We start from the raw sequence: 20,791 nt of genomic DNA, 5'->3' as shown, positions 1-20,791 counted from the left end.
CTAATAATTTTCTTTTGAGCAGAGATGTAAATTTCATCAAATGCCACATGTATAGATTCTTCCACAACAAGAGTTCTTTTATTAAAAACACGATAAGTTTTGCTAGTTAAGGAATAACCAAGAAAAATTGTTTCATCAGATTTTGAATCAAATTTACTTAAGTTATCGTTACCATTATTATGCACAAAACATTTACAACCAAAAACATGCAAGTGACTAATTGTAACGCCCTCAGAATAAACTCATAAATCATACATTCATGAAACAAGAAAGAGATATTATATTTCATACATCAGAGTGTTAAGTACAAGAGTATTACATGTTGACTACAAAAGTAAATGCCTTATGGGCTTACAACTTTCCAAGTCAACACTTGGGTTCAACAAAAGAAGAGTACTAACTCTTTATACAAAATAAGCCATTGGCTTGATTTACATATAATACAAAGAGATAACAAAAGATAACAAAAAGTCTTTCTGCCTCTAAGCCTCCCAAGCTACGTCCATGGAGGTGGTATAGCTCCTGAACCTGAAAATGATGTCCCATACAGGGTGAGCCAATGCCCAGTAGAGATATACTAAACCAAGTATGAGAAATAACTAAAACATTAGCATTTGATAGATGGCTAGCACTTATAAACCAACTTATATCACAATATAGTTCCATGGCAATTATGCCCACGTTTCATTTCACTTTCCTTTACTTATCCAAATCAATTCATAAACATGGCTCAGAACCTGGCCAAACAATTAAATGAGACTACATCCCATATTAAAACACTTTCTTTATTCACGATTCAGATGAGTCTACAACTCATATTAAAATACTTCCACACTTCAATTAATACACATATTTGTTGTATTAATACTTCAATTTAATACACATATTTGTTGTATTAATGGAGTCCATCCCCTATCTTCCCTCAAACCATGGAGTACATCCCATATCTCCTCCCAAACAATATACATGTACAATGTATTTAAACAGTTATCATATACAATAATCAATCAATACACATATTTGCTGTATTATTTCAACAGTCATATTCAATGGCATAACATGATTGATTAGTTTTAGTTTTCCCTAATCAACATACAATGTCTACAACAATCTAGACTATCCTCCACCGATAGCCCAAAGCAGTTATTTCTAAACAGATAATAAATGCATTAAATAGATAAAATAACAACATTTTCATAGGTGGGTGATTAATTTATCCAACTACACCAATCACTCTCATAATTTCCCAATTTCACAATTTCCAACTCAATTTCACAATTTCCCAAATTAATTATTCAAGTTAATTATCTGACATAATTAGGGCATTTTCCCCATTTTTCCATTATCAACCATAAGGTTCAATTTCATCAATTTAACAACACTAATTCCATTTTCTAAGGCCTCACATACACATGGGATTTAACATTTGAAAACTCCCTTTTTATAACACTAAAACAAACCCTAACTTTCCCAAAATCACCAAACAGCCCCATCTATTCAAAATACACAACATTTATGTCAAAACTCATAGAGAGGAGTAGGTTATCCCTACCTCAAAAGAAGAGACCAAATGGAGAAGATGATGCAAACTCAAGGTGCTCCAAACACCCACTTTTTCGGATTGAAGTGAAGCCCACACCAAGTAGTACCTTTCTACAAAGGGACTAGGATAGAAACACACTAGAACTAGGTGTATTTTTAGAGAGAAGGTGTATAGAGGGAGAGGGAGCAGCCGATCTAGGGTTTGAGAGAAAAAGGGAGATGCAAAAGTGATGTTTAACCCGTTGCTGCCAACTGATATATTCGAAGTTCGCTCGAGCGAAGGAGTGGTCGCTCAGACACAAAGAAACCTCGCTCTAGCGCACAAAGCCTCGCTCGAGCCAACAATTTGAAGCTTCAGGTCTGCAACCCAGAAGCATGCTCGAGCGAAGAAACCCAAAACATACAGCTCGCTCGCTCGAGCGAAGGAAAGCTCGCTCGAGCCAAGAAATGCAACTCTCAGGTCCAGAACCAGACGCAGATGCAAGCTCGAGCGGAAGACTTCTCGCTCGAGCCACCATACACATCACCCAACTCTCGCTCAAGCGAAGGAACCCTGGCTCGAGCGAAGGAGCTAAAACACAGAGCTCGCTCGAGCGATAAAAGTCTCGCTCGAGCGAAGACACAAAAATCTGGGCAGCAACCATTTGTTCCCAATCACAACCAACCTGTTACAAACCTGCCCAACACATCCTAAAACTCAAATTTATGGAATTGAAGGATGGAAGCAAGGTACATACAACAACCAACATTACGGAACCTAAGTCCGGAACACAATAACCAAAGGAGAGAAAACAGGGATCGCTATAACCTCCCCCCTTAAAGAATTTCGTCCCCGAAATTAGATACAAGTTTTCAAAAACATGATTTCTCAATTCTCAACAACATTACAATTCAATATTCCACATCCTGACCCATTATCAGTCATTCCATCTCTATTTAAGAGGCGTTTCACAATATCGTTTTCAACGTGCATTATTAACATGCATTCCTTTGAATTTTAACAAGATTCGATATCATAATCCACAATTCCATAACATATGCAACGTTAATAACATACTTGCATTTCTACAACATATTTAACATACACAATGTTAAAATAAACTTTCATTCTCAAGGCATACTCAACCTTCACAATAGTTCCATAAACCAAAACATATACAATGTTTTACAACTTAAGACATATCCAATATTCTTAAAGTTTATCAATACAACAAAATTCCCAATACATGGTTAAACATTAACAAACAAGTCTGGATATTTCTCACGGACATCCAACTCACGTTCTTAAGTGGCTTCCTTAATCCCGTGATGTTTCCACAAAACTTTTACCAAGGGTGTCGTCTTGCTTCGCAAGACTTGATCCCGTCTATCCAAGACCCGCACCGGTCTCTCCTCATACGAGACATCCTCATCAACCTCTAAGTCGGTCCAATCCAATACATGCGATGGATCCGGCTCTCACCAACTCACTGTTAGTATAAGTTTTGCCAAGAGATTTCAAAGAGTTTACAATTTCAGTAAATCTAGTAAACATACTTGAAATAGATTCATCAGAGTTCATTTTAAACAATTCATAACTATGACCAAGCATATCAATACGAGATTCCTTCACTTAGTTTGTACCTTCATACGTTACCTCAAGTTTGTCCCAAATTTTTTTTGCTGAATCACAACTTGAAATTCTATTATACTCCTTAGAATCTAATCCACAAACAAGGGTGAGTTTGGCTTTAGCATTGGCTTGCAATAATTTATGATCCCTCTCATCACATTCATCTTCAGTTTTAGGTACACTAATATTGTCTACTAATTTGGTAGGAATTTTTGGACCTTCGGTGACAATAATCCACATGTCATAATCAGTGACTTGTAAGTATAGGGTCATCTTATCGTTCCAATGACTATAGTTGTTTCCGTCAAACAATGGTGGCCTATTTGTGACTTGTCCTTCAGCTAAGGTTGCCATGGATCGAAACTCCCAGATGGTTAAATCTAAAACAAGAGTCTAGGCTCTAATACCAATTGTTACCCAAAAGACAACCTAAGAAGGGGGGTGAATTAAGTTTTTACAAATAAAAATAATAATACCCTAATAAAAATTATTACTAAACAATAGATAAATATAGTTAATGAAATAAAAATAATTAAAACAAGTGTTCTAACAACTATATCAGTTAATGATTTTAGCACAGTGAAAATGTGAAATATAGCTATGGCAATTTAAATAAAGTAAAGAGATAAGGGAGAGAGAGGTAAACAAATTTATAGTGGTTCGGCTTCAACTCGGCCTACGTCCACTCCTCAAGCTTCACTTGAGATTTTCCACTGTACTCTAGCTTCACAGGGTGCTAGCAACCTTTTCACAGATGGAGCAATCCTCCACAGATTTTACACAGACTTTCTAAGTCAAGAACACTGAGTGTACTACACTCTTACAAGGTTGAAAAGAATGTGTTTTTGCTTTCACAGAAAGCTACAAGAATTATCTCTCAAAGATAGATATAAAAATGAAACTTTGGTTTTTCTGTAAACCTTACATAGGAAAGATGAACTTAAAGTTATACGTCTCAGTGTATAATTTCTGAAAGAGGATGTAAACAAAAATTGAAGAACACTTCTCAGAGAATTTTTCAGAGAATAGATGTGAGTGATTATAGATCAAAGAATATTTTCTAGTCTTTTTTTTTTTTTTTTTTTTGTAACTTGTTTACATTAGAGGCTTTGGTATATATAATGAAACTTATAGCCGTTCATATCCATTGTATTAATATGAATTTATAGCCGTTTATAGCCGTTGTATTCATTTGAATTTATAGCCGTTTATAGCCGTTGTATTCATTTGAATTTCTTCCACTCCATCATTACTAATTTGAATATCTTCAACGCTATCGTTTCTAATTTGAATATCTTCCACTTGAACCTTTTGGCCTGCTGCTGTGCTGGGCTGTTTGAACCTTTGTTTTGGGCTATTTGAACCTCTTATTTAATCAAATATTAAATATATTCTAACAATATTTAGAATAAAAGTTTTAGGTAAAAAATAACGTGACAAAATAAATATTGATTTTATTTTTCTCTTTCAAATAAATTAAAACATAAAATCATGAAAATAAATGTTGATTCTATTTTTCTCTTTCAAATAAATCATCAAAATAAATTTTGATTCTATTTTTCTCTTTCAAATAAATCATCAAAATAAATTTTGATTCTATTAAAACATAATTAAATAAATCATCAAAATAAATAAGTCTAACAACTTTGTTTTGCAATTCCATATTCTCATTCTTCAACTTATCTAACTCCTCATTTTTCATCTGCAATACACTCTCAAACCCCCCAACTATGTTCACAGCTTGCAACTCCAACTTTCTCTTCAACTCGGCAACATCTTCTTTAAGCAACACGACTATTTCCTCATTTTTTTGATTCTGCAGCTCAAGATCTGCGATTGCACGTACTGCTTCTTCAAGTTTCATATCATTTGGCCCGTTATGGCCTTGTTCAGCCGTCTAACCATGTAATCTGTCTGTCTCAATCCCCCACTCAACCATGTTCGGATGTTGCACATTTCCTGAACTGCGTTGTTCACATCCGTTGCCACTACTAGTTTCAACATTGCCTATATGCATCGGCGCATCATTGGATGTGACGGCAACCTTCACCTTATCCATGAAGTGCTCATCACCATCATCACCATCCACAACATCTGCTACAACACCTTTCATCACCTCAATGTCTGTTCCCATAACTTCACGTTCATAATCAAACGGCCTTAGTCGGTCGACTATCACCTGTGCTCATCAAAACAAGAACATTAATAATGTCCCAATGCATCACTGCACCCACCAACTAAACCCAACAACCATACCTAAAACTTGATGATACCAGACAGATCGACCCATTGAACTTTATTAATCAATGCCCCAATGTCCCATTTCAAAAATCTGGGGAACATGTTGTCGGTTTGAGGCTTAAGTACTGTTGAATGTTCACATATCCAATACTACATTACCAACAAAACACAAAATAAATTTTCAGCCAATTACGGATAACAAAAAAAAAATTAAACCACTATCTACATGTAACAGTTAACATACCATTAGCACGAGCACACAACCAGTCGCCTTTCCGAGTGTGCGATGGAACTCTTGAATTAAACCCATCAATGTTGTTAGTATTGCTCCAGTCCAATTGTACATTCTGATAGTGTTCAGGTCATTCATATACCGAACAAAGGCCTAACTTATTGTCTTCCCAGAGTTAGCGAAAAATAATTTGCCACACATATACAATGCCAACAACTTCGTTGCGTCTTCCTCATCTTGTTTGGACCGCCCATTCACAACCTCCAGGAATAACGTCTTCACAAGCTTCGATGTTATGCGTGAAGCGTCACGGCATCTACGTTGAATGAAGTCTGATACATTGCCCCGGTGACAAATCTAAACGCCTCTTTAAGCATTGCAAACTGAAAATTAACCTGATGTCACTACTACCAAGTTTCACACTGGCCCCTCAAATGTGAAAAGCATTATCCCGCTGATCATACGCTCGTATTATCTTGGAGATTAAATCATCACACTTCCTAAATTCATTATGGTTCAAATTGTTAATGTGTATTGCCTTGATCATAACCCAAAACGGTGTTTTCCTCAGCTGTTTCAAGTGTGCCTTCCTCAAATTTTCCAAACTAACAAGCTTCACTATCCCTGCAACATTAGAACGGTAGTTCAGCCTTGTGTGTGCCTGACGTGTCTGACGCGGGGGATCTTTTGTAGACTTAGTCACATTGCGTCCCACGGCATTGTGACCAACTTTAGACTGTTTGAATAGAATTCGTCACTGCATTTTCACTCCCAAGGTGTTTGCCTTTGAACTAGTTTCTTTCGTAGCCCGTCTCCTTTCACATTAACGTGTCCACAGGCTATGTACCCTATTGCACTCTGCAACACCAACATACCACATGTCAATAAAAAAAAAAAAAACTACGTGTACTACAAAACCATACAAGCAAACAACAACCCAACACAAACACACACCCAACAACCTAAACAAACTTCCATAACAACAAACGTGACCTACACAAATTACACATAACCAACATCTTTTCCGAAAAACTTCAATCTACATATACAACACACATCTTGACACATTTACCACAAACCACCAGTGACATTCATTTCCAGTCACAACTAAGCACAACCACATTGGCTTAAAGTAATGTACCCCCACCCACAATCACCAAATACGTAACAAATCCGCTTAGAACTCCATGTAACATAAAACAAGCTAACAAAAATAATAATAACATCATTTTCCCAAACACCACATCAACAACAAACAACTTCATGACGACACACACAGACGCCGCACACACATCCCACACATGCGTTCCACAATCACAACAACTCCAAAACAAGCCCCTCCGTTTAAAAAACAAAAAACAACTACAAACACCACACCTTTACCAACCCAGCCCCACACCAACACATTGTACTATATTCTTATGTGCTCCCAAACCCTCGTTGCCCATTTTACATCATTTCAGTTGCCACACGCTTGTCAAACACAAAACCACAAATACTCACATAACATTCCCACACACCCCCCCTAATTTCCACTACCACAATGCCCTAAATTAATGTTGGTCCACCCACAATCAACTCATTTTGCCGCCACAACCGAAATATGAGACTATATGGATCTTAGTTTGCGGATAATGTATTATTGGATATGTCAACTTTTAACATGAAACACGTTAACCAAAAAATAAAATTACAAAAAAAATTCCCAAACCTCACACCAATAACAAATGACTTCACGACGACACACACACATCCTACCCATGTGGGCCAAGACCACAACAACTCCAACGCAAGCCTCGGCGTTTAAAAACCAAAACATAAATACACACACCTTATCCTTACAGTTCTAGCACCACACCAACACACAGTACTCTATTCTTAAGTGGTTCTACACCCCCATTGGACCTTTTACGCCACTTCATTCGACACACATTCATCAAACACACAACCATATACACTAACATCACATTCCCACCCTTCCCCACCCAATTTCATTACCACAAAAACCCAAATTAATTTTGACCCACCCTCAACCAACTCATTTGCCCGTCATAAAACAGAATATGGTACTATAAGGATTTAAGTTTGTTGATAATGTACCATTTGATATGACAACATTTAACATTAAAATGTTAACAAAAACGGCTTTACGATGACACACACGCATCCCACACATGTGGGCCATAAGCATATCAACTCCAAAACACGCCCTGTAGTTTTTTAACCAAAAAAATAAATAAATACAAACACCATATCCTTACAGACCCATCCCCACACCCTTACATACCCAAAACATATCAAAATAATGTATTCCCTTTGCTATGGTCCCAACTTTTGGTCGTCACTTTATTATACTAATTTAACCTACAACTGTCAGTCACACAACCATACAAACTAACTCACACGGCACCACATTAACATATCCACAACCCTAAGCCATTCGCACACGACATACAAGAACACACCATCACAACGAAAACACAAAATACACAAAAAAAACCTACCCCACACCATAACATCATTGCTAGACACACCCACACTGCCTCGCCACACACCAGACACCCATACAGCCGCACACGACATTGACATTGCAAAACAACTACTACATCACAAAACACACCACCAAAAGTGCACGATTGCTAATAAATACGACCACACACACAGATAATCGGAAGGAAATCAACAAATAACATAGCACCACATTGTCACACATGCATTACAAACCAACGTTACATGACATACCGCTTTCCGCCATAGCATAGATCTGCAAGATGATTCGTTCAACAATTTACAATGTCACACCAATGACCGCCCAATGTAACACAGCAACACACAATCAGCACCAATCAATCTTCAATATTCCTCTTCCCTCCCCCCGAATCACACAACAGCATATACGGTCAATCAAAATCTACAAATTCGAAGAAATCACAACATTAGGGTTTCTGCGGAATATCCAATCGAAATGTGGTGTGATTGTGGATGTATGTGGTGTGATTGTGGATGTATGAAGCGGGTTACTGTTACACGGATGTGGGGATGTGGATGTCGAAATCGGGTTTGTTTGTCATGTATGGGTTAACCCGGTGTGTGACCTGTGGCTTCCACAAAATCCACACTTCTACAACAAAACCCCTTAGTACGCTTTACTGATTTGTGACACTCCATCATATGTCACGTGACACAATTCAAGCAACAATAACACACTACATATTACACCCCGTGTGGCCTATGCGCATACACATCCTCCACTCACAAAAAGCTGTAATGCATACATTAATAAGTGCATCGATGGCGATTACAACCTTTCACAAACGGAAGGCCCAAACGGAACATTAGAATAAAAATGGGACCAAATAGATCATAAGATTAACTTTTGGGATTTCTTAGTAAATTTCCCTTTTTTTAATTAAAAAAATGTTAAAAAACACAATTGTCCAACTCATTGTCTTACTTTGCTACTGAAGGACGCCAACACCCATAAATAGCTGGATTTTTTCACCAACACCTTCATTTTTTAAGGAATTATAGTACAGAGAAAACAAGAAAAAAATTATAAAAATATGTGGGGTGTAAGTAATTTTATGATGAGGTATAAGTAAAATATTATAGGAGTACTAGTAGGTGACCCGTGCGATGCACGAGAATTTATTTTTAAAATGAAAAATTAATTTTGTGTCTTAATATTTTATGTGTAGAAAAGTTTATCAACTGAAGCTAAATACAAGCAGATTTGTTAATGGCTCATGAAAATTGTTGTCACTATGTGTGATCCTATATAAAATAGGCTCATACGAACAAATTCTTTCAATTTTTTTTTAAAAAAGGTATATTGTCAACCTGAAATCAAAGTCTCATTTGTGTTAATCAAATTTACCAAAAATCATGAATTTCACTTGTATCAAAATATTTTTTTTCTGAAAAAAATAAAAACTCCACACTATCGTTTTCGATGAATTAATATTATTTAATAATACGCCGCACTATTTATCATTTGACATTTGTCAATCAATCTTCTAAAAACTTAACAAAAAAGTATTGGATTCTATTATTTTAATCATTCAATATCAATTTAGACGCTACATGTATTTGTAAATCACTTCTAGAAATATAATGTTTAACATAAAATCCCAATGGAGTTAATTTTAATTAATGTAATGATATTTTATATTATGATATGTGTTACAAAAAAATATTATTAATTTTAATTTAAAATAAAATTTTAATTTAAAATATTTATTTTAATAATCTTAGCCTTGTCATTTTATAAAAGTGTTACTTGAATACTTATATATAATAAATTTAGTTAAATTATTTATTTATTTTGATAATTTTAGTTCTATTATGCTATAAAAGTGTAGTTATCATATAATAATTTTATATAATATATTAACTTATAAGATAGTAAAATAAACATTCATTTGATATTAAAAATAATAGTTAAATTAAAAAGAGAATTAATAATATAAAATTAAAAGTGATTCTAATTATTTAATTTTATTTTTATTCTTATATTTATTTGAAGAATAAAAATATATAGAAATAGAATTACATAAAATTTATTTAAAAAGATTAAATATAAATATGTTATGATTGGATTAAGAAGAAAATAGATAAATTAAATATGTGAGTATTGATTTTTCTTCTTTAATATTCTTTTTGAATTATTCATCCGTATTGTATATATGTATATAAATTTTAAATTAAATATAAATATTTTGTAATAAATAATTTAATGTTAACTAAAAAGACAAAAAATAAAAAATAAAATTGATTTGATCCGTGCGATGCACATAATTAAGCACGTTTTGTCTTATTTATTTATTTATTCGTATATCGATATAATTTTTTTAAATATCATAATAATTAAATTAAAATATCAACTATATAAAAGAAATCTAACAATGACAAAACTAAATATACAACGAAAAATATATGACAAAAAAGTATTTATCAAATAGAGTCCATGTAAAATTTATTATTATAATTGAAATTGATCAGTTTGTGTAGAATTTTGTATGTAAATTGAAAAAAGCATGTTGATATAACTTTTTTAGAAAAAAAAAAAGCTCTTATAATGTTCCACCTAAGCATGAGAAAAATATTACTTTTAATAATATATATATATACATATATATATGATATATAATTAAATATAAATTAATATCAAGAGATCAATAAAATAGACAATAAATAAAAAAATATAAAAAAATTAATTTAATTCGTGTGATGCACCTAATTAAGCACATTTTGTCTTATTTATTTATTTATTTGTATATTGAGATAATTTTTTTTTTCAAATATCATAATAATTAAATTATAATTATACATATGAAAAATAAATATTTCTCAAGTCTATATAAAATTGATTATTATAATTAAAATTGAATTTGTGTAAAAATTTGTAAGTAAATGAAAATGACATATTAATATGGATTTTTTTTTTTTAAAAATAAAATTTTAGAATGTATCACCTATATAAGAGAAAAACGTTATTTTTAATAATATATATATATATATATATATGAGATAAATGTAACTTGCACTCTTTCATATTTATATATACTAGTTGGACCCCCACGCGTCGTTGGCTAGGAATAAAGTCATATAGCCGTATTATTGGCTAAGAATGATAGGTCGATGGAAGAAGAGTTTTGGGGGTCGCATTGTAGTTGGAGTATTTATTTTTTGTATTTATACATTGTACCATGTTGCCTATGGTGTATTGCATTCAATTTATTAGATAATTGAAAATAAAGGAAGCAACCATTCAAACCGACCAGTTGGTATCTCAAACTAAGTCATATTTCTAAAAGTATGAACATATAATATTAACTATCTTGTGAACTTTCATAATTTATTTATCTTATAACCATTGCATATTATTCTGAAATGGATTTGCTAAACTTGTATGGGCCTTATCATCATATTTGCCATATTTTCCTCTTGCTCTTCAGCAAAGAACAACATGCCAATGGGGCCTATCACGTATTGGACCATTATTAACATCCGAAAAGGAAAGGCAAGCATGTAGGATAGAAGGTGAAAGATACGTAGTAAGCCATGCTCACACAAAGACAAACATGCAGTTGCTTTTTAGACCATATTGCCACTGAAATAAATTCATAACACCTCCCTCTATCACCCACTAAAGGCAAATTGATTATCGCACAAGATTTCAAAATGAATTTTTTTATGGTATCTCAAAACAGTGACATATATTATAAAACAGTGAATGCTTGATAGCTAGCTACATCCATATGCTTGACAAAAAATGTTGTGTGTAAGTCTATGGAATTCACATAAATGACAACCAAAGTTAAAACTACTTTATTTGTCTTTGTAATGCACAATAACTGATATATTGGTATTCCAGGACATGGCACCCAACAAAGTGCATGGGAAGGAAAAACTTTTTTCTCTGTATTGCAATATAAACGAAAATTTACAAACTTCTTTCCGTTGATCAATGTGAGCAAAAATTTACACACAACAATGCAAGAAAGCAAGCGCTAGAGTATCTTATGTTGTCAATAAACAACAAAATGAATGAAAGTTACCTATTGCAAATACTCTTCCACGATTGTTGCCTCAGCAGGGAAAACATCTTCAAAAGTCATCTTGAAGAAGAAAGTTAAAATATGAGAGGACGGATAAAAAATAAATAAATAAACAATACTAAGTGAAAAATAAAAAATAAAAAAGAGGACAAAATTGTGGAAATCCATGGTACGATTACATTCACTTGATATAGAATTTCAACTTAACAAAACTATTGAATTACTCTAATATAAATATCATAAGTGGCAGTCAATGAGAACAAATTATGCATCAAGTTGAAGATATGAAAGAATTACCTTTAATTCAAAAGATTTAAGATCTTGAGCAAGCTGCTTTGCATTTATTCCTTCATGCACTAATAGCTTGCATATAAATTAGAGGGGAAAAATAAAAACTTCAGAAGTATGGAAGAATATCAAACTATTGACAATTATTAGTCAGACATTCTCAAATAGTTGATTCCTGAGGAAAACCAGAAAAGAGGTCATTGCAAACCCAAATTGGAAAAAAGGATGAGATATCCTCTGCTGTTATTAAATAAACCATGGAATCTCAAAACAATCATTGCAAACCCAATTTGTTACAAACTTGCAAGTTCCAACTTCTCATATCCTTTCCTGTATTTTCTCATCATCCAAACTAGTAAATTATCATTGCTTCAAAGTCATCTTGAGAAACTTGTGCACGAACTTGAGTGTCAGTGTTTGTGTATGTTTAAATGTCCACATATGCATAATAAGTGTACACATCTGTATGTATTTTAATAATGCATAAAATTGATGTGTGTATATAACAGAGAGATAGATAAGTACATAGTGGTAACAATAGGTTAAGTAAGAGCTCAACTTCTTAGGGTTTCCGCCTTTAGCTTTTTCGATAATGCTTCCAATTGATCTAAGTTTCTCTAAAGAACCAAAGAAACAGAAACTATGATTGCAGGCCAAAAACAATGATAAATTCATGAATGCTCCGTCATGAAAGTGTGGAAAATAAAAGGGCAAAACATAAATCTCTAACACATTATGCCTCACATAACAATTTAGTGTAACCAATTGACTCAAGCATTTTATATTTTTTTAACAAAATCAACATAGAGCACAGGGCCCGAAATTTCTTTTCTTTTGTTTTCTCAAGTTTTCTAAGGAACCCAATGCAGTGAAAAAGTGAAGTGTAGAATGATCCTCAAGAGAGGGAACTGAGCTGACAGAACAGCTTGTTCGAGAACATGGGCAACCACATAATTCACAAGATAATTAATGCATATTATTAATAAACCATTCATACTTTAAAAAAAAAACTTTTAAATTCACATATCTTGGGCTATAATGTGGTTGAACTACACAGTGTGGACACAATGCGTAGTTCATTGAGAACTCTAACCATTTTTCCTTAGGCCCATGACACTATCTGACTATTTGTCTCACATAGTTTCTGCTGTAACCAAAATTTTTGATTTGGAAGTCGGAAAATAACTTATTGATTTGGAATCGAAAAGTTAATTTTAGGCATTTGCAAACATGTTACAAAAAATTGTTTTCCTAACTTATTAACAAACATAAGAAAATGAGGGGCATATTTTACAGCAAAGCAAATGGAGGCTTGGCTAATTACATTGGTCCTATGTTGTTGAGCATCTGTAGTTAATTACAAACAACAAAACAAGCAACATCTAGCATTCTGAGACATTTCAATATATCTCCGCTGCTAAGCAAAACACTAAAGTATAGAATAAAAGCACCATATGGGTATGATTTCAATAAATAGTTCAAATCACAAATATCAAGGCAGGCTACCAGTTAGCTATTGCTCTACTATTTATACATAAAAATAAATATATCATAGATTGTTTGAGGAACAAAAAATAGACAGTGAATCAGAATGGCATGCTTCATCACCATGTAAAACAGCCAATTAGGGAAAAGAAAAAATAGAAGCTGAAATTGTGGGAGAGCATTTTCTCTTTCATTGTAATTGATTTTTTCCCTGTCATTATTTTTATTATTTCCATATGCCAATTGTTCTTTTTGACTATGATGCTAAAAACACAAAAGGAAATGTTTTGCCGTAACTTATCCCTTTTGAGCACCATCATTTTAAACTTGAAGCGTAGAACAACTTGAACAATTAAATGCAAACTTCAACACAGGCCTTATATACTAAATAACATTTCTATTGGCTTACTATTACCAGACCTCATACTCCAAGGCCATGAAAGATGTAGGAGAGTTTTTTTTCATCTACAATATAGTAACAGGCATGTCCTTGGCTAGTGGTCAGCCACCAACCATCTCATTACATCATGCGGACAAAAAAAAACAAACATATTCTCACATTAATCATTCTTTTTAACAATGAATTAGAAATGCTTGCTAATCTAGTCCATCAAACTTTGATATGTTAAATTATTACTATTCATACTTTAAATCTCCATTGCAACAACAGTGGAGTTGAGGTGATAGGTCTTTACAAGTCCAAAGGTATTGCTTATATATCCTTTCCTTGGGTTTGGGCAAGAGATGAGGAAGTGGATTTAGGGAGGAGAAGAAATCTTAGTTTCAAATTTAAAAGGGTCTCTAATTCAGAGTAAAATTTAAAAATGAAAAGAAGACAATATGCTTTAATGAGAAGTCTCTCTTCATGTGGGAACTTTTTCCCATCCATTTTGCTCAAAAAACACTAAAAGTCTCACAATAATGTGTTCTCTCATTTATCAAATAGGCAAATACATTTTATATATATTTTTTAATTATGTAATTTATATATGAATATTAAAATAGTCTGTTACACATCTCCAATCCTTAACTCAAACTTCTATCAAATTCAAATTTGCATGAAAATCAATCCTTTACTCCTTCAGCTAAACTTCTATCAAATTGTGTTTTATTCAATTTTTTACTAAAACCAAAGGAGACCGAAATGTTTACTCTCAAAGTTACTACTTCATCAAACTTTGATTGAAATTTAGCTTAAATCTCAGTTTGAGCATTGAGGTGGTTAACATCAAATAGAGGTTTTTTGCTTCAAAGGTTTTTCGTTTGTAGTGTCAGTCTTATATATATATATATATATGTATCAAGTTTTGACTAATGTGGTTCTATGAACCAACCTTTCCAATCCAATAAACTTGAAAATGATGGCAGGGATAGGGTTTGATATGTGAAAATGATGGTTGCACTGGGTTTAAGGAGAAATAGGCTTGTTTGATATTCTATTGAGTCTTTTCCTAATATTTTATCACCGATATGAAGGAAATAGTGCAGTAGATGACTTGAGGGTTTGGATCGACGGACTTCTAATTTCTAGTTTTCTTAATATTTTATCAGATGGTTCATTTATTCAGTAGCTTTTATGATGTAATTTAAGTGATGAAAAACAAAAAACAAACTAACTGCCACCAACCATCTATCTATCATTCTTTCTTATATATATGTGTGTGTGTGTGTGTGTGTGTGTACCAAGGAACACCGTTGTCAACATATTTTTCATTACATCTACGCATGCCCAAATTTTTATTTACTCATTATTGTTTGAATGTATTGGTAATTAGTACTTATACAATATGTTCTGGGGATGTAAGTTATGTTTATTTTATTTACAGGTATCATTTTACAGGATCCAAGAAGAATACCAGTAGCAACAATCACAAGCAAGATTATGTTAGTGGTAAACAGGACATTGGATTCATAAACAATCACATGTAAATACGTATAGGTTAGGGGTAAAAACACAGTGGTCAGCATGTTGTAATTGGTTTGCGGTGAATTGTTCATTATTGGTTTAGTTTCTGAGTATGAGTTCTCTAACTTTTATGAGCATTCACACATTTTCAGTGCAAGTTTTCAATTAAGGAAGCCTCTAATTTTTTGGTTTGCATGTTCAGGCATATTGTCAAACAGGTGGTGTGCCTAATTTGCGTAAGCACTAACAAGCACCCAAGAGAACAGAGGCATTCAAATCAGATATCAATATATCCATAGCTAGCAGAAAAAGAAGTAGAAAATCACTAAATTACATACCAGGTTGTGGAGTTTGGGCTGTAATCTGCGTACCTAGAAACAACGAAGCTAAACCAAGATGGGAAGTGAAATAGAACAACGAGTATATACATATATGCATTTGCCTTCGGTTGAGAGAGAATCGTTTGATTGCAAAATTTGATCCACCGAACACAAGAAAATTCTAGGAGGGACAGATGATTGCACCCGGTTCGGTTGCAATACTTACCGGAAGACACGTACACCTACCTCACTCAAACAACGTACGGCCAGAAAGACACGTAAACCAACAAACAACAATGCTGAATTCCTCTAAATTCTTATCACTAACACTACTATTAATGGTCTGACAAGTATAAAAAAAATAAAAAAATTAAGGAATTGTTTATACTGTTCTAAATAAATATATTTTTTTATTTTTTTAAACTAAAAAATTAAAGAAGGAAATATAGATGTTTTGATTAATTTTTTAATTTTTTATAGAAAAATTGTAATAAAAAATTATAAAAATTGATTTGTAAGAAAAAATTAGAATTGGGAGTTGTGCAGCCGTAATTATTGACTTTTGATAAATAATGTTAACTTTTTAACTTTTTGAATAACTTTTTGACTTTTTAATTTATTTTAAACTTGTCAAACTTGACCTAGGATACAAAACACATATGACAGTGGCTAAGGCTGTCACATCTCTAATACAACTACTAATTAATGATCTGTATTATTTTTCAACCAACAAATTGGGAAGAAGCAAAAATGCTAGAGGCCCCAAAAATTCTACCAAAAATTTTACCAAATGTCTCACATGGGTGTGGGACCCACATGGGACCCACATTGTGTGGGTCCCACACCCATATGAGACATTTGGTAAAACTTTTAGTAGAATATTTGGGATCTCTAGCATTACTCTGAGAAGAAGAGTTACAAATGACACGTAAGTGAATTCTTAGGACCGAAGGTAATAATATGAACACTTGCTAAACATTTTTGATAATTCAACCAGCGTTAGATTCAAAAAAGAGCTTTTTACTTTCGCTCTATTATATATAGGTAATCGGTAAAAAATAAAAAAATAAATAAAAAATGGGTCCCCCTTGATGTAACTCCCCCTTCTTTCTTTCTCTTTCTCCTTTTTCTTTTTCTTTTTTTCATTTTTTTTGGTCCTTTAGTTTTTTAATTGTTAACAGTCTAGTTTCCCAAGGCCTTGCCAGCTGAAATCAACTTTACTATTGTTCAACACTTTCCTACTGTCAAAGCTTCACTGTTCAAAGCTCTCTCTCTCTCTCTCTCTCTCTCTCTCTCTCAATCTGTACAACTCCATTGTTTCTCTTAGGGTTTCACTGCCTCAATTGATTTTCTGGTGAAGAAAGGTAAGCACTAACATACCCATCTTTCAATTTCCAACGGTCACTTTTTTTCTTTCAGCTTTTGGGAGATGTTAGCTTTGTTTTTGCTCATTTTACTCCTCTTTAATTCTCAAGCTCTAGTGGGTTCTTTGAATGATGAAGGGTTTGCTCTTCTGTCATTTAAACAGTCCATTAGAGAAGACCCAGAAGGGTCTCTCAACAATTGGAACTATTCTGATCAAAACCCTTGTTCTTGGAATGGTGTGACTTGCAAAGAACAAAGAGTTGTCTCTGTTAGCATTCCAAAGAAGAAACTCTATGGGTTTCTCTCTTCTTCTCTTGGATCTCTCTCTGACCTTAGACATGTCAATCTAAGGAACAACAAGTTCTTTGGAAGCTTACCTGTTGAGCTCTTTAGAGCTCTAGGGCTACAGAGTTTGGTCATTTATGGAAATTCCTTATCTGGGTCTATCCCTTCTGAGATTGGGAAGCTCAAATTTCTTCAAAACTTAGATTTATCACAAAATTTCTTCAATGGGTCATTACCCACATCATTGATTCAGTGCAAGAGATTGAGAACCCTTGATCTCAGTCAAAACAATTTCACTGGTTCTTTGATTGGTGGGTTTGGGACTAATTTGGTTTCCCTTGAAAAACTAAACCTTCGTTTCAACAAATTCAGTGGTCCAATTCCTAGTGACTTGGGATTGTTGGCTAATTTGCAAGGTACTGTTGATTTGTCTCACAATCTGTTTAGTGGTTCAATCCCAGCTAGCCTTGGTGACCTTCCTGAGAAAGTCTATATTGATCTCACATATAACAATCTAAGTGGGCCAATACCGCAAACCGGTGCTCTTATGAACAGAGGACCAACGGCTTTTATAGGAAATCCCGGTCTTTGTGGCCCTCCCTTGAAAAATCCATGTTCAGAGGGTGCAAGTTCGCCTTCCTCGTACCCTTTCTTGCCAGGTAACAACTCCCTGCAAAATACCAGTAATAATGGAAAGAGTGGGAGTGGAAGAGGGCTAAGTAAAAGTGCCATAATTGTGATTGTTGTAAGCGATGTCGTTGGAATTTGCCTTCTTGGGCTTCTCTTCTCATATTGTTACTCGAGAGTTTGTCCCTGTAGCAAGAGAAAGGATGAGAACGGTTATATTTTTGAGAAGGGAGGGAAAGGAAGGAAAGACTGTCTATGCTTCACAATAGATGAATCTGAGACTTTATCAGAAAATGTGGAGCAGTATGATCTCGTACCATTGGATACGCAGGTCGGTTTTGATCTAGACGAGCTTCTGAAAGCATCAGCTTTTGTGTTAGGGAAGAGCGGCATTGGGATTGTTTATAAAGTTGTGCTTGAAGATGGGCTTACCTTGGCGGTTAGAAGATTGGGAGAAGGAGGCTCTCAGCGGTTGAAAGAGTTTCAGACAGAAGTGGAAGCAATTGGGAAGCTAAGGCATCCCAATATTGTAACAATTAGAGCCTATTATTGGTCGGTTGATGAGAAGCTTCTCATCTATGATTACATACCTAATGGAAACCTTGCAACCGCAATTCATGGTAAGCTTCACCAAACCACCCTCTTGCCAAATTTTTATTTTTGTTTTAATTGAATGAAGTAGTTATTGTGCTTTCCAGCTTACGTTTTTATTTTTTTGGCATACGTTCTTGCTTTTACCTAAGCTGACATGGGATGTGGTAATGAAAGAACATATGAATTTATTTAATTTAACTAAGCATATAATTCTTGACATTGCAGAATAGCGAATAATAATTTATGTAGCCAAACCCACTTAATTGGGACATAAGGTTTAGTTTGGGTTGGTTGTTTGTTTCATTTGGATGTTTAATATCAACAGGGAAGGCTGGAATGGTATCCTTCACACCTCTGCCATGGTCTGTTCGTCTGAAAATAATAAAAGGAATAGCTAAAGGTTTGGTTTATCTACACGAGTACAGTCCAAAAAAGTATGTCCATGGAGACTTGAAGCCGAGTAATATACTACTTGGAGCAAACATGGAGCCCAAAATCTCCGACTTTGGGCTTGGACGCCTTGCTAACATAGCCGGAGGAACCCCAACCCTGCAATCTAGTCGAGTGGCTTCTGAGAAATGTCTTCAAAGGCAACCAAGCAACTCCCCATCAGAAGTTGCAACAGTCAATTCAGCTGCAAGCTTTGGATGCTATTATCAAGCCCCCGAGGCACTACAAGTGGTGAAGCCATCGCAAAAATGGGATGTTTACTCGTATGGGGTGATCTTACTAGAAATGATCACTGGAAGATTGCCAGTAGTCCAAGTGGGTAACGCAGAAATGGATTTGGTTAGCTGGATTCAGCTTTGCATCGAAGAAAAAAAGCCACTCGGAGATGTTTTGGATCCATACTTGGCGGATGATGCAGATAAGGAGGATGAGATTATTGCAGTTTTGAAGATTGCAATGGCATGCATACAGAGCAGCCCCGAAAGGAGACCGACAATGAGGCATATCTCTGATGCTTTGGAAAGACTCGATTGAAAAGTGAAATATTAGTCATCGATTAAGTGTAGAGTTGTGTTTGATCTGCTCGGAGGGCTCTACAAAATGAATTAATTGGAATTTTCAGTGGAAATACGAGCACGGTGAAGCGGTGAGGGAAGGTGTAAGGATTTCATTTAGTTAGGATCCTCTGTTCTCAGTTGGAGGAAGGGTAGGTGAAGACAGATCTGCTATAAGAGCATGCTGTGAGGAATTAACTGTTTTATTTGTTGTTGTGTAAATTTGTTGTTTGGTGGTAGAGATGAGGAAGAATTGTCTTCTTCTTGCTCTTATTGCTGACCCTTTGTTTGTTGGTTCCCTTGGCTTATTATGACAATTGTTGGTCTGTTGTTCCATATATCTCTGCTTTAGCTAGGAAATAAGCCAAATAAATAAATAAATAAATAAATAAATAAAATAAATAATTAGGGATATTTACACCAAAATCTCTTTCACTATTATTGAATATCATTCTACCTTTTTTATCTGTGAATCTGTATATTTTGACTTTTTTCAACTATAAAAATATAGGATAAATTATAAATATACCTCTTGAGGTTTATTTAAAATATGAATTATTTCTTGCGATTTGAAAAATTATAAATATATCTTTGTCAGAATTTTTTATTTAACAGAATTTATTAAAAAAATGAAATTTTTAATTGTTCACTTATACAATAATAAAATTATTTGAATTATTAATTGAAATAAAATTTTAATATTATTAAAAACTATTAATTAACTTAATGA

The 20,791-nt window shown here is 34.0% G+C and overlaps 1 protein-coding gene and 1 long non-coding RNA gene across 4 annotated transcripts; one reads left to right on the top strand and one right to left on the bottom strand.

Moving 5' to 3' along the window:
- Nucleotides 1-237: 237 nt before the first annotated feature.
- On the bottom strand, nucleotides 238-16,494 carry LOC114318068 (uncharacterized). Of its 3 annotated transcripts, XR_014342717.1 has the most exons (7): nucleotides 16,205-16,494; nucleotides 12,485-12,650; nucleotides 12,188-12,247; nucleotides 8,370-8,538; nucleotides 5,640-6,485; nucleotides 5,411-5,545; nucleotides 4,686-5,333 (listed from the first exon to the last, which is right to left on the bottom strand). It is a non-coding gene; the product is annotated as an uncharacterized LOC114318068 (long non-coding RNA). The 3 variants fall into 3 exon arrangements; XR_014342715.1 differs by lacking the exons at nucleotides 4,686-5,333; nucleotides 5,411-5,545; nucleotides 16,205-16,494 and adding an exon at nucleotides 238-528 and having other exon boundaries at nucleotides 12,485-15,917; XR_014342716.1 differs by lacking the exons at nucleotides 4,686-5,333; nucleotides 5,411-5,545; nucleotides 5,640-6,485; nucleotides 16,205-16,494 and adding an exon at nucleotides 238-528 and having other exon boundaries at nucleotides 12,485-13,248.
- Nucleotides 16,495-17,181: 687 nt separating this feature from the next.
- On the top strand, nucleotides 17,182-20,399 carry LOC114318070 (receptor protein kinase-like protein ZAR1). Its single transcript, XM_028264934.2, has 2 exons — nucleotides 17,182-19,083; nucleotides 19,383-20,399. The coding sequence occupies exons 1-2, from the start codon at nucleotides 17,616-17,618 to the stop codon at nucleotides 20,039-20,041; spliced, it is 2,127 nt and encodes a 708-aa protein (XP_028120735.2). The 5' UTR covers nucleotides 17,182-17,615; the 3' UTR covers nucleotides 20,042-20,399.
- Nucleotides 20,400-20,791: the final 392 nt, after the last annotated feature.

Source organism: Camellia sinensis, chromosome 10, assembly GCF_055761805.1.
Source record: "Camellia sinensis isolate YWXY chromosome 10, ASM5576180v1, whole genome shotgun sequence".
NCBI classification, from domain to species: Eukaryota; Viridiplantae; Streptophyta; class Magnoliopsida; order Ericales; family Theaceae; genus Camellia; species Camellia sinensis.
This window is presented reverse-complemented; position numbering and strand designations above follow the sequence as displayed.